This window comes from Amblyomma maculatum, chromosome 3 (genome assembly GCF_055883805.1).
Source record: "Amblyomma maculatum isolate TAMU_Amacu chromosome 3, ASM5588380v1, whole genome shotgun sequence".
In the NCBI taxonomy this organism is placed as follows: domain Eukaryota; kingdom Metazoa; phylum Arthropoda; class Arachnida; order Ixodida; family Ixodidae; genus Amblyomma; species Amblyomma maculatum.
In genome coordinates, this window is record NC_139346.1 from 177,034,870 (window position 1) to 177,049,267 (window position 14,398).

Consider the following 14,398-nt stretch of genomic DNA (forward strand, 5'->3'; position numbering starts at 1 on the left):
CACCTTCCTCCCTTCCTTAAGCGTGGTTCGCATGTCCACCGAGAAGTGTGAAAAATACATGCGTCTTTCCTTTCCTCTGAACCAATTTAACAATTCATCCCATGACCCCCGAAATTTATAGGCCCGTTACGGTTTCAATGACCAGAGGTCGTTGGTACTGCTCCCTCACACGTGATCTCGACTCGGCAAACGATTCTGAGCATTAACTCGACCCACTATTCCATTAACCATTTAACGTCTTATGTCCGAACCTCAGGTGACCAGCGATTAGACGAATTTTTATTCAAATGACCCCCTTCCACCCCCTCCCCCCCCCCCTCCTCCAAGGCCTGGCATTTTTACGACGACGACACGAAAAATTCCTTGGACGGTAGAGGTTTTTAGAGCTTCGCTATAAAACGGGGGAGGGGGGGGGGGGGGGCGCAAGTCACCCGTAAAGTTTTCTCAACCTGTAAACAAAGCATGGGGAGTATAGGTGCGTTGCGAATCGACTTCAGTATAGACGTGCTCTGACCCATCCCCTCTGTTCCTGCATCGGAATCGCGCGCCTCTGTACGCAGGAAATACGCGGAGATCCGTACCGCCTTTTTAGTAGGGCCTGTCATCATGGCTGTGGTGGGGAACGTCTTCAGCCTCTGGACGCTGCCATCCCGCGTCGCACTCCCGCTTGCCGAAACCGCACAGTAAGCACGGACAGACTCTGTTGGCTCGTGTGTTTGACCGCAGAAATAGACAACAGAAGGCAGGGATCCCTGAACTAAGCAATAAGCGCTGCTTAAATGTTCAGGTGCCTCCACAGCCTAAAACAAGGGGCTAATACTGCAAAGATACTGCTGCTGTAATAGACTTGAGCCTTCTTTTATACGTCGTTTGGATTAATTCACAAACCGTCGCAGCGTGCCAGGCTATTCTTTCTATTAAGCCACATAAGCGCTCAGGTTCATTTTCTACATTACGCCTTTTACTCGTGGCCGCTCTGAGAATATAAGCATTTCTTCATCTGCCCCTTTCCAAGCTACGAAATGCTAGCCTTTACCACATACGCCGAGCTTAAAGTCAAGGTGGTCTCGGGGGGGTCTGAGACACCTACCTCTAATTAATGGAGTCTGAGACTCCTCCACTTTCGAGTGTATAAAGATTGCATGAATACGAAGCAGGCTGCCATATTTTATTCTTGTCAGTGCTTGTCAGAACATTTATTTTCAGTTGTTTCGTCAATTTCAGTCAGTTTAGTAAGAACAATTAAGGTAGTTTCTAAAACTCGAGAAGAAGAATAATTTCTGCCCTTTGTATAAAACAATGTGCGAAGCGAGCACCAGCCGCTTTCTCTCTCTCTCTCTCTCTCTCTCTCTCTCTCTCTCTCTCTCTCTCTCTCTCTCTCTCTCTCTCTCTCTCTCTCTCTCTCTCTCTCTCTCATATTTCCTTTCCACCTATGCTCGAATCACTAAGACACCCCTCGGATGGAAGCATACTTTTAGACCTGCCCATACATGCGATAAATGTTGGCGACAGATTGTAGACACCGTTTGCGCAGCTTCAATTACAAACCTGCCATTTAGCTTACAGTGTTTCCATTTTACAGAAGCAGACCGCAACGTGGTTTTCAAACTATATCTTCGTTAGATGTGGGCTGTACCATCGCGAAGCTACACATGGACTTTATGGACGCCGTATAGTCGAAGGCTCCGAATTTAGGCCACCGTGCGATCTCTAACTTTCGTTGACAGGGCAGAACAAAAATACTTTTTTTTTTATTTTTTGCCTCTGAAAACGCGGCCGTATGTGCACTGCAGTATAAAATGTGTATTTCTTCTGCACGGCACGCAATTCTATAATAGTATAGATTTTTATTTTATCGTCGATATCAGAGTACAGCGACTAGACAAGTCCGCAGCAGCGGCATCATAAGAACTCCAATTCAGCGCAGCCTTTAAGACGTGAGACCTTACAACTTGCCCCTCTGCGGTAGCTTAGCGGTTAGGGCACTCGACTGCTTTGTCCAAGGATGCGAGATCGATTTCCGGCAGCGGCGGCCACTTTTCGACGGACGCGTAAAGCAAGGTACCTGTGTGCTGTGCGATGTCAGTGCACGTTAAAGAACACCAGGTGGTCGAAATTGTCGGAGCCCTCTACTACGGTGTCTTACATAGCCTGAGTCGCTTTGGGACGTTAAACCCCATAAACTAAACTAACTTGCAACCCCTTCCCCCCCCCCCTCCCCCTCCCTCTGCAGTGGTGTGCATACCCGCGTGACATAACAGCAATGTGAAACTGCTACTTTTGCAGTGCTGACCATGATGACGGTGCTCTGGGCTTGTGGCTGTGGGCGCTACTCACGCTTCCAGGAGTGTTTGGAGTGGCGCTCTTCGTTTGCGGCTACTTCTACGTGGCAAACCTGCAACACCAGTGAGCAGCAGAGTGCCTGATCTTCCTGCGCTTTATCAAATGGAAACTATGAAACCCTACTAGCCTATGATCGAGCATGACTGCTAGAGTATATGTCAGAAGGGATAATCAAAACAAACTAAACCTTCCTATATAAAGGGACAGAACGGTGAACGTTAGGCATCTAACTTTTTCCGGCGCATTGATAAGCTTCCTGTCTACGAGTTCCATTCTATATGCAAGCAGTTTTGTTAGATGCACTGCAAAAAAAATTTACGGGGGATTTCTTCTTTTTTTTTTATCAGTGCATGAGCCCGTTGTTATTTTTATATAGGAGCAAGTGTGACAGATACTGCGCCTTTCCCTTCCTATGAACCAACCAACCAACCAGTGATGGAAACTATTAGCAGCAACCGCGATGACGATTAGGCGTCGACAAATTTGATGTGCTGAAAACTAATACAAATTATACATTCCAGGCACTAATTACACATTTTAGTGTACAGTAACGCCCATTTAAGTTTCTACATTCAAGGCTGATAAGGCAAAAAAACGTACTCATCATCGACAAAAGCTTTAGTGGACCGTGGTCACCGCCTCATCTAAGGAATTCGAAACACAATGTCGCCATCTATTGACAAACGCTGAATGCAGATCATTGGCGATGCGAAAGGAGGGGTGGTATTTACTTGAGGGCGCACTGGGGAGAGCGGAAAATATAATGAAACATGACGTGCGCTTCTGAAGAAAAAAGAACAGTGTGTGATATTTTACTGAGATTTCGTATGGGCTACTATGATAGTAACAACGTGTCACCGCAAGAGGTCACCTCAGTTGTTTTTGTGATTTTCAATTATAGAATAATAATTCGTTCACAGGAAGAGCAAGACGCAGTATCTGTCACACTTGTTTCTGTGGACACCTCAACCGCGACGTTACGGAAGGGAGGTAGGTGGGAGTGAAAGTGGAAAGAGCAATAGCAGTCGTAGTGGACGTCTATGGAGTAATTTCGACCCCCGGGTGATCTTTAACGTGCACTGACATCGCACAGCACACGGATGCGTATTTGTTTTGCCTCCATCTAAACGCAGCCGCTGGCGGTAGGGTTCGAACACGTGTACACCGGTACAGTAGTTGGTAATCTTAAAACCACTGCACCACCGCGGCGGAGCTTTTCAATTATAGAACAGAATTATAAATATTTCTTTCATTGATATTATACTGCTCGATCTGTACTATATGATGCATGATCTTTTCATTTCCACTGTAATCTCATGGCATATTATCGCCAATGTTCTGTCCCTTTAACTTCACTGTATGACTCAAACTGCAAGTTTCCCAAATATATATCCCATAACTGGTGTAAAGACTTCGTGTGCAGATGATTTGAGGCGTAATTCTTTTCAGCCTTTACAAGTGTGGTCTACGGAGTTTTGATGCGTAATTAATAAAACTAAATTCGAACTAGTGCACAAGTGTGATTACTGGCAGTTCCATCCTAATGTTAAAAGAATAACAATAAATCAAATTATCGATCATATCCATACTATCAGCCAGGTGAAAAATGTTATCTATAGCTATAGCCATCCCTTATATATAGCTATACCCAGCCCTTATACATAACATTCCTTTATTACGAAAAAAAAAAACATTTAACTCAGTCGAAACCTCGACAGTCCTGCAGGAATTGCGAAATGAAGTTGTAGACGAACTGTATGTGAAAGTATTGGAATATATCTTTAGTGGCTGCTCCGCAACCATAGTTCTGCATAGAGTAACAAAATTCCTATGAAGAAATGAGTTAGTTAAGGAGACACGATCTGCCCAGTACTATTACCAGCTTGCTGAGATGAAGTATTCAGATTTGGAATGAGAGCACTTAGATGTATGGGTTATTGGAGAATACCTCAGTAATCTGCAATTCGCTGATGACATTACCTTGCTAAGTAACTAAGGGTATGAACAGTAAATAATGATAGATGACCTATAGACAGGCAAAGCAAGAAGTTAGGCCTAAAAATCAGTATGGAGAAGTCTAAGGTAATGTTCAACGGCCTCGGGAAGGAACAGCTGTCTACAATATGTAGTGAAGCACTGGAAGTTGTAGGCGACTTTGTCTGCTTAGAACAGGTAGTAATCTGGACCATGAAAGGAAAATAACTAGAAAGATAAGATCGGGATGGAGCGCGGTTGGCAAGTACTCGCAGATTATGACTAGCAGCTTACCGGTACCGTGGTATATAACAGTTGCATCTTACCTGTGCTCACCTGTGGGACTGAAACGTGGAGGCTAACGAATAGGGTTCTGCTTATGTTGAGAACAACGCAGAGAGCTATGGAACTGGAAATGGTAAGTGTAACGTTAATAGATAGGAAGAATACAGAGTGGCTCAGAGAAATAACACGAGTTAATGACATTCTAGGGGAAACCAAGATGAAGAAATGGGCATGGGCAGGGCATGTAGTGCGAAGAGAGGGAAACCGATGGTCACTAAGGGGAATACATTGAATACCATGATAAGGGAAGTGTTGCAGGGGAGGCAGGGAGTTATGCCGCTGAAGCTAACAAAGAGCCGGTTTAACTGGAGTGATATGAGAGAGGCATGTGCCCTGCAGTGGGTCGATACGGGTTGATGGTGGGGATGATGACAATAATCTTTATAATAAGATACCATTGCCAGGAAAGCTGAATTCTGGTTTTGGAAGCGTCAGTATATTTCCACTTTATTCCCTAAAATTAAATTTCGTCGTAAATTGCATCGGGCACCTCATGAGATAATTTTGGTCCTCCCACGGTATTTGAGGAAATATGCTAATGCAATAAATTCATAAAGGTGGCCTTTGTGAGTATTAGAATAAAACTTGAAGGCTCTGCAAGGAGCCTATAATTTGAAAATAATGTTTAAAAAGTACTCCTGGCAGCCGCTCGCAATCTATTAGGGCCGCACATCCCACACGAAAACCTCCCCGATGACGTCACTGCAGCTTGCTGGGTGCGCGCCCATTCATTGAACGTTCCCATGTTATGCGACCGGGACGGTGTGTGCTGGGGCGCCATCACAACTTGTTCTCTTCACTTTTGTTTGCGCGCCGGGTGCGCTGAGGTGTGTGTGTGTGTGTGGGGGGGGGGGGGGGGGGTAGCATCATTTTCGATCGCCAATAAGATCAGTACCAATGGAGCAAGCTTAAGAAAGGTTTGCATTGCGGTGTGGTCTAATAGTCTGCCCATTATTGCTCATGCAAATTTTCTGTTTTTAGTAAATAGCATTTCATGGGCCATTTAAGTAATATAAGCGTCACGCAGAAAGCGCCCCTCCCTCCACTTCACTTCTGCAAAGAACACGAACGAAAGCAGTTAGTACACCGGAGCCTGCTTCGTATGCTTCCGGTCGCATATAACCCGTACGGGTAATATATAGTTCTTTGTCAATACACAAGAACCTAATAGAACTTGGTAGTAGGTCAGTTGACGGGAAATCGTTAGGAACAAAACCGCAGGAAGGACAGAACAGAGGCAGAGCATCGGACGGCCATATATTATCTCCATCCCTCTGTCCTGTCATTGCTGCTGTTTTCTTCCTTAAGATCACTCAAGAAGTCTGCTTCTAAGCCATGTAGTTGATCACTGCCACCTCTTGAAATCATAAACTTTGAAGAGTGATAACCAGTATTCGTCAGAAATTTCGATTTTTTGGAATGCTAATAACGCAAAGTAAGTCACCAATACAGATCCCCAGAAGCAAACGCGGCGGGATGTTGCACATTGTTGCAAAGGTGTCACACACATCTCGGCACTATGTATACGCGTTCCAGTGAGGCCATCAAGTACTCGCCGTCTGACCAGGCCATCAGCCAAGCGGCGCAGAGCAAGCGAACCTCTCCACCACCACCACCTCCCCCACCACCACGGTACGTGTTACGCCTTTCGCACTTTCATCCGCCACTGAAGCCGCATTTACCATACAAAGTTTCAAAAACTAAAATAAAGCAGAGACAGATCGACTCAGCCAAACAACGTAGCATTTTGCAAAGTCGTCCAAACCTGGGCTGTCCATCCACATTTAAGACTTTCCGACCTAATTTTGGTTGTGGGCCAATTCGATTTTGGACGCGATCAACTCAATTTTTTAATTTAACAGCCAATCCTGTGATGAGCCACCCTAATCTAGGAGGTGGGTGAAGTCCATTTTTGGTGTGGATCGACCACGGCAGTGTCGAGAACGCCATGGGTCACGCTAGTTTTCCCCGAAGCTTTAGTGAACTTAACGCTCAAATTCGGCGAAGGTCATTCCAATGTGAAAAGTTCGGGTGCGCCATGACATGTCTAAGACTTGTACAATGTACTTAACCGTGCACTTTCAATCATATGTCCTTCAGGATCTATCAAGGTCGTCCCCAAAAGTGAGCTTTGCTTGTTCCATTACTATGCTCACCTATTCCTGTACTCAGCTTGGCTGAGGCTTCATTTCGTGGCAGACATCGTCTAAATCGCTATGGACGAGCTATAAGTGCTATCGCACTATTAAAAAAAAATACCACAGTTCTCGTCCTTCCTTCTGCAAATAATAAATAGCGTTTGTCTTGCCTACAGCCTCCCCCCCCCCCCTCTTTCCAAAGAGAAGGGGGGGGGGGGGGGGAAGCTGTAGGCACTTATCACTACTCATCACCGACGAGCATTACCCTGATAATCAAACCGGAAATTACTGCACTGTGCACTCCTCCATCAACATTTTCACATTTCGAATGGCTGATTCCGTTGCCTGCGGCTTTTTCTTGGAGAAGGGAGATAAAATCTGCCACCGCATTTTGGTTTTTAAGGCAATCGTTCAGCCTAGCTTCTTCTTGACCTTCAAAATTGGCAAGGGCCTCTTGCATGCTGTTCCCTACACCAACTGCTTAATTTGTTAGCAGGGGGATCCGATACGAATTGCTCAAGTAATCATAAGGTTTCTTATAGACGGCTACCGTAGTTGTTCCCATCTAGACGATCATGCCGTGCCGGTAATGTCTGCCGAGGCTCATTGCGAAGCGGCTTGGCTGCTGAAAACGTTGTATACACCACAGAGAGATTTTTGAGAAATCACACGCAAATTTACGGAAGTCTCTGCAAAAATCTATCTTGTTCCTTTTTTTTCTCCATAACCACATTGGCCGTCGACAGGCGAAGCAGATACCTGTTCCTGGTCTATCTCATCACGTCTGGCGTCATCCTGATGGGCGCTGTCAATATTGGCGCGCACCCTACGTGAGTTTACTTTTATTTAACAAACACTATGCGATTTTAAACATGTCTACCGTGTTCAGTGACAACGCCTTCCTACTTATTCATGTAATGAGTGATCGTGGCCTGAATTTATGTTTGCCAGCTCATCGCAGTGAAATTGCCTTATTTTTTTCCTTAAATTTCATACTCGTACAAATAGCATGACAAGGAAAATCTAACGATTGCTCCAAATACATTATGCATTTCATACGTGCTCCGCACAGCTCGTGTCATATATACTTGTCCTTCAGCGAGTTCCGCTTCAAGTGCAAGTGATTTCTTTTTTCTTCCCGCGTTTTAAATACAAGTCCGAATACTGGGAGCATAAAGCTCTAAGAGCTGTATATGCGAGGGGATGAAGTGACATCTTTTTGCAGCTCTACAGTGAACTGAAGATTTTTAAACACACTCAAATTGGGATATGCAAACGTAACAGGGACATTGAGCCGAGATAATTGGTATGCTGATAAATGAAGTACCAAATATGCTTCTAGATTGGCACATTAAAAGGCCAGAATAAAGTTTGCAATGCCGCATTGTGCTCCCTGCAGACGATGACCTGTACAATACCATTGAACTGGAAACAGTAAGGACACATGCTCTTGGAAAAGCTCTAGCTTACTGCTTCTTAGCACTCCTGTTCGTTAGGTCACAGGCGCTTCATGCAACCTCTGCAGCTGATAAAGGCGCTTATGCAAGAGCGACGCGAAACTCATGGTCAGAACATCGAGACATATGGTATACCAGTGAGGACCTAGAGAAGGAATAGGGCTTTCCTGTGTGGCATGAAAATGCTTAGCCTGAACGCTTGGAACAACGTTGCCTTTTAGCAAATACGACTGCCGCCAGGCATGATTCGAGGCTGAATTCCTTTAAGAAAGGTCACAAACTGGGGACGTGATGCAAGTTCCTCACCACCTCTGTTATAAAGCGTGCTCCTAAAGAAACATATCGGCGACTACTTGTCCAATCAGATGGTCTATGGGAGAAGGGAAGCGGAAGCTTACCGTGGAGGGAAAAAAAAAATAGTGCACTGCGCGATAACCGGGATTAATAAGGATGCAAGTAGGCAGCTGACAGCCGCACGGGTGTTCGTCCACGTGATTATACATAGCATGAAAAAAAAAAAAAAAAAAAAAAAGTAACGGTCCGAGAACTTTTTTTATGAAGAGGAGGAGAACATGGCACATCTGTTCTGTTCCCCGGCGCGATGCTGTGCACACTAACCAACGTCTTTAAGGCCTGCTCCCCTTTCCCGTCCAACAGACAAGTGTGGATCCTGGCGGCATTGGTGGTGGTTGCCGCCGGCTCATCGCTATGGCTTGGCGACCACAGGGCCTTCCAGCGACACAATCTGGTCTCAGGCATACCCTGGAACGTCTTGTGCGTCTTCGGAGGTGCCCAGCTCATCACGCACTTCACGGTGGTAATAATCATGTGTTCCTGGTCCCCGTGCGCGCTTTGATACCTACCGTAGCGGTTACATTGACATGAAGAACCCGTCGAGTCGAAAAAAGAAAGACTCCTAGTCTTCATTTGATCCTACTCCCGGGCCCAGCACCTCATACAGCAGAATTACCGAAGTCCGAGCGTTAGCCGAATCGTGGACACTTTTTATTAAGCCTATCATGATCGCAAGGCTACAAGCAGCTGATTTTCGAAAGCGACCGCCTTGCCCGCACCTGACGCATGTATACCTAGCGTCAGATTTCGTGCTCCCCCGAGCATTAGAAGGCACGTAAGTGTTAACAGCAAAAAAAAAAAAAAAAAAGAAAAAAAGAAAAAAAAAACATTCACAAATTCAGCGAAATTATTTTCTAATCCTGCAGGAGTCATGCTTGTACAGTGTAATTTCTTGTTCGCGCATGCGCATGTCGTCCGCCCCGTCAGGAGGGCCGCCTGGTGGAGGGCTTCTTCGAGCTGGTGAGCCCGAGCTTCTGGCGCGGCAACTCGCGCTTCGCCAACCAGCTGCTGCTCACGGCGGTAGCCTGCGTACTGGCCGAGGTCGTTGGCGTGACGCAGCTGTGCCGTCTTCTGCAACCCGTACTCGTCACCATCGTATGATTCCTCCTCTCATCTCGAACTCGATTTATCTAGCGCTGTTTTCGAACTTGATCCGGATAGACTGAATAATCACACGCAATACATTTGCATGCTTGAATCCCCTGGCTTAAAAAAAGTGTCGTTAAATCCAGATTTACGTATAGTCCATTGGCGACCAGCCAGCCGTACTCGCAGGCGCAACAGTTCAAGCTACGAGAAAGCACCAGAAAAGTTCGATCTTTCAATGTATGCGGAGGAATCGCGGGAAAAACCTTTAAATGCTGATTTGTACGTTGTCACAGCTTCAAAAGCTTACTGCAGCGGTATATCCAGCAGATGGCACGGCTCTTTCCAAGCTAATCACTGCATTTTGCGCAGGCCTCAGAGTCGAGAACACGACTGCTGTACTACCTGCTGCCAGTATCGGTGGCACTGTCCAGCAACATGCTGGGACCGGTGTCGCTGCCGATCGTCATGCTGCACGAGGCCCGGAGCGTGTCCCTTCAGCAGCTGGTCAGTGTTACGTTTATAGCAGGGACCATAGAATGTGTGTGAACAGAAAGAATGTGTCTACAGTGGCTGTGTAGTTTACGTTGAGTATATTAGATGCACGTGTTATATCGGAAAGCTTGGTCGAGTACAATTGCCCTTTACTAACTTTAAGTCTCAATTACCTGTCGTTATTTACTTAATTGGGATTAAGGCGATAATTATGCTACAATATTAAGTCACATATCAATGGATAGCTTATGTCGAGCATAATTGCACTGAACTAATTGTATATCGTAATGAATTTGCTTTAATTAACTAATTATAATAATTGAACAATACGCTACGACATCAGTTAAATTATATATCGCGCTTATGTCGAGTATAATTGCACTGAACTAATTGCATATCGTAATTAAATTGCTTTAATTAACTAATTACAATAATTAAACAATACGCTACAATTTAAGTTTTATATATCGCTGGATAGCTCATATCTAGTGCGACTGCGCTACATAAATTGTAGTTCTTAATTAATAACCGTTAATTCGTTAAATGTGATTAACAATATTCTGATTAACTCTAGGCTACAACATGGAGTTATATATCATTGAAAAGGCCTCGATGAGTAGAATTCAAAATAAACCACGCAAAATAATGCCAAACTGATAAAAGCACGTGTTAACCAAGCTAACGATTATCTACCTCGGTCGAAAAAAGGCGCAACAGAAGAGAAACAGTACAACTTAACGATATTTATTGGCAGCACGTAAGGAGACTTAATTGCCCTGGTAGTTATTCTCGCTGGGATCACGATACGAAGTCTGCAGGAAGCCGGTACAAGATGTTGCGTTCTTCTCGAGAGGTAATAATTGCAATCGAAGAAGTTATATCGCAGAAAAAGGCCCGGAAGTGAGCTGTTTGCTTAACTTGGTATTTAAAAAAAAAAAAAAACTCTGTGGTCTGCTAGTTACGGCGCAGTGCGTCAGTCAGCTAGTAGTTTCTCACGCGGAACTAGTTTTTAAAAATCCCGGCGCCTCGGCTTCATGCGGCCGTTTTTTATCTTTAACGCTAAGTTTGATTTTATAAACATTTTACATATTTACAAGTCTTACACATTTTTCTGTTTGCGAAGTGTCACAGGCGAGCGGGTCCCGAACAGACGTTCAGCTAGCCCGGCGCACGCCTAAACCCTTCAGTCGCCGAATGTGGTCTACCGTTCGGTCTTCGCGTATTTTTGCGAAGAACAAACTTTCCAAGCAGAATTGTTCAAGGGGTGGTGTGCACCCACAGTGCTGAATCGGCCCGCCACTCTTCCTATCACCTGCTATCGTGGCACCGATATGCGAGCAGCAATGCAAAATACCAAGCCAATTTTCAGCGCTTCCAAGCTACACCAGGGATGTGAAGCGCGCAGTAGTAGAAGGCTGCAGATAATTTTGAGCATCTTTGGACCTTTACCATGCACCGAAATCACGACAAAATGTGGTTTTAGATCCGCGCTTCTATAAGAAAAATTGGCAGTGGCTTAGCTCGATCTGCTATGCCTGGATATACGTAGCGTAAAGCATGCACAGTTCAGCGCGGCGCAGCTGTCGTAAACACGGCTCCGGCTAAATATCAAAGGCTAGAACACTGTAATCAAAGGTCACGCGTCGGAGAGGAGCGCACACCGGCGGCGGCGAGGAGCTCGCACCGGCTGTGGTGAGGAGACGCCCACCTGCGCCTCTCGTGACGTCACGCGGCTCTCACGCATACGCATAACGGGCGGCGCACACTCACGCGAAACTCGGCTCTGACCCGCGTAGTGTAGCTTTTATGCAAATATACAGAAGACGGGGGGAAGGGGGGGGGGGGGGGGGGGGGGCTGCGTAGGTCGGCCTTGAGAGCGTTGTTACTCGGTATAGCTCATTCACGGTAAGCGGTTTCATGTTTCTTGAGGTGCTATTTCTTCATCGTGATAGCCACGGCAGCACACCCACTACATCGCTGGACAGGCGTCTATAGTACACGCTTATACACCTACGTGGCTTTCGGTGCATTCTAGCATGTAATAGGTGTTTGTTCAAAGTGGTCAATCTCGCGTGCTAAAAACTCGTGTTACGAAGTTTTCTCGGGAGTATACCTTTGACAAATGCATATACGTCTGCGGTCAGCAGGTATCCCGCCTGAACCTTATGTATAAAGAGATGTGCGCCACGTGGAAACTTTGGTGGCGGGGGATCCTGACTGGTCGAACCATGCGCTGCGAGGGCATGCTTCTGCCGTAATAGTGCGTGTGGGAATGGCGCTGTCGTCCAGGACAGGCTGGTCCAGATGTTCCGAGACAAGAGCGGGCGGTCGCTTACGTTGTTCTCGAAAGCACGTACGCTGCCTTAGTACTAACGCTGGCCGCGTTGTCTCACCACTCGGGTCACTCTTACCTCCAAGCTATAACCCTCAAGCTATGTTTTCATATGTTTCCCAAGACTGTCCCAACTCTAGCGGTAGTTGCGTTTCTCTCTTAAGTCTTCTGTGGGAGGCATGTGAAGCAATCTATGCCCTGCCACTAGCTGGATTCCGCCGTCGCACTTTGTGACTCCCATTGAGTACTCGGTTGACCGCGCCTCGTTACTCGCCTCAGTGAACCGGCGCACCGATAAAGTTCGGCGTTTCGCGTGTGTCGCATTCGTCTCTTATTGCACGCAAGCCCTTCGGACGAACAGTCTGCATAACTGTTTGTGATATGTCTAGCAGAGGTTGAAGCACACAGCTCCGTAACATTCTTTAGAGGAATGGGTGGACAGGCGCAGTGTCTTCATTGGCTATTTCAATGTCTTGACCCCCTACTATAGGAAGTATGTCCTCTCCGATGATCATCATCTTGCCAGTGATCGTTAGGTAGCTGTCCAGTACTTGCTGCACAGACTCGCGATGGTGTGAGGCGAATTACTTAATGTCAGCCTACAGCGTGACGTTATCGGCGTAGAACATCAGGCGGAAGTTTGGTACGCGCCGTAGTTTAACAGTAACCCCCTCGCCCTTCCAATCACCAGATTGAACATGACTGCGGCCAGGATAGCACCCTGGTGCACGCCTCTCATTTTCTGTAATAATTTTTATTTTCGCCGCTGACATCATGCGTGTAGTCGCTGGAGGAAATCTAAAAACTCTCATATGCTTGTAACAGCCACAAGATCTTTGCAATCCGTGTACGCGCTCAGGTCTCCAGTGCTACATTATACTTGCAGGTGCATCAACGTGTCATACCAGTTCAGGGTTCGCCGCAGCTACTATGTAAAATTTAATATATCAACAAGCATGTCTGCTTTTCATTTCCAGGTTTTCGTGGGCGTGGCCGGCAAGTCCATTCTGTTGGCCATGGTGCTGCTGTCTGTGAACACGGCAGGCAGCTATTTCTTCCAATGGGGCGACGCGCGCTTCCTGACGAAGCACCATAACCATTCTGTGATTTTCGGCCCGCATGTACCACACACATAGCCCGTGCTACTGCCTGCGAGTGTATTCGTCGGAGACGCTTCAAACACACCAATATGCATCGCAAGAATTGAAGCGCCCGACTGTGGTCTTGTGGACAGCGAGCTAGCGGAAGTGCGTTTTTATAGTATAGATGGAGTGCGAGTGGCCGGTATGCCTGACTGACCACAAGTTATGTGGACTTCATTTTCGTCGGTGTATATGAGAACCGGCCTCTTAATATAGGCGGCACACTAGTGACACTTTTCTTTTTTCGTAAATTTCTTCACCCATACGGGAGTTAAAGATGATATCCAAGAGGCATATAGGCACTGCGATTTCCATAGCAGATTTCACAACATATGCTCGTAGACTTCACAATGTACAGTTCTTGTACTTTGTTTTTGCGAACCACGTGGTCCTATAATACATAATACAGAAGCATGCACATTCGCAAGGACAAAAGCGTGTGCAGTTCCATCTTAAGTGCCCGTAAAGCTACTATGTCGCTACTATGTCATTGTAGCGTAATAAAATCTTTCAGTTAATGACTACATCAAAGCATTTTTTTTTTCGAACGCACCCCGAGTTGTATTTTTTGTTTCGAAACACGCAATGCAGCTAGTCACTCACCCAAACTTGCGCGTGCCCTTAAGGTCAGCAGCATTTAAATTTTACTGTGTCCTCGGTTTCTAAACCTTCTCTGGGGGGATTAGGGACCTATCTGGATCCTTCTGCTTAGTCTGAAGAATCCAGACAGGG

The 14,398-nt window shown here is 46.1% G+C and overlaps 1 protein-coding gene across 1 annotated transcript; it reads left to right on the forward strand.

The window, feature by feature from the left end:
- The first annotated feature begins 606 nt into the window (after positions 1–606).
- Positions 607–14,182, forward strand: LOC146197038 (uncharacterized). The gene is made up of 8 exons (XM_084597115.1): positions 607–683; positions 2,287–2,406; positions 6,199–6,294; positions 7,547–7,630; positions 8,915–9,074; positions 9,539–9,706; positions 10,070–10,204; positions 13,502–14,182. The coding sequence occupies exons 1-8, from the start codon at positions 607–609 to the stop codon at positions 13,658–13,660; spliced, it is 999 nt and encodes a 332-aa protein (XP_084453241.1). The 3' UTR covers positions 13,661–14,182.
- Positions 14,183–14,398: the final 216 nt, after the last annotated feature.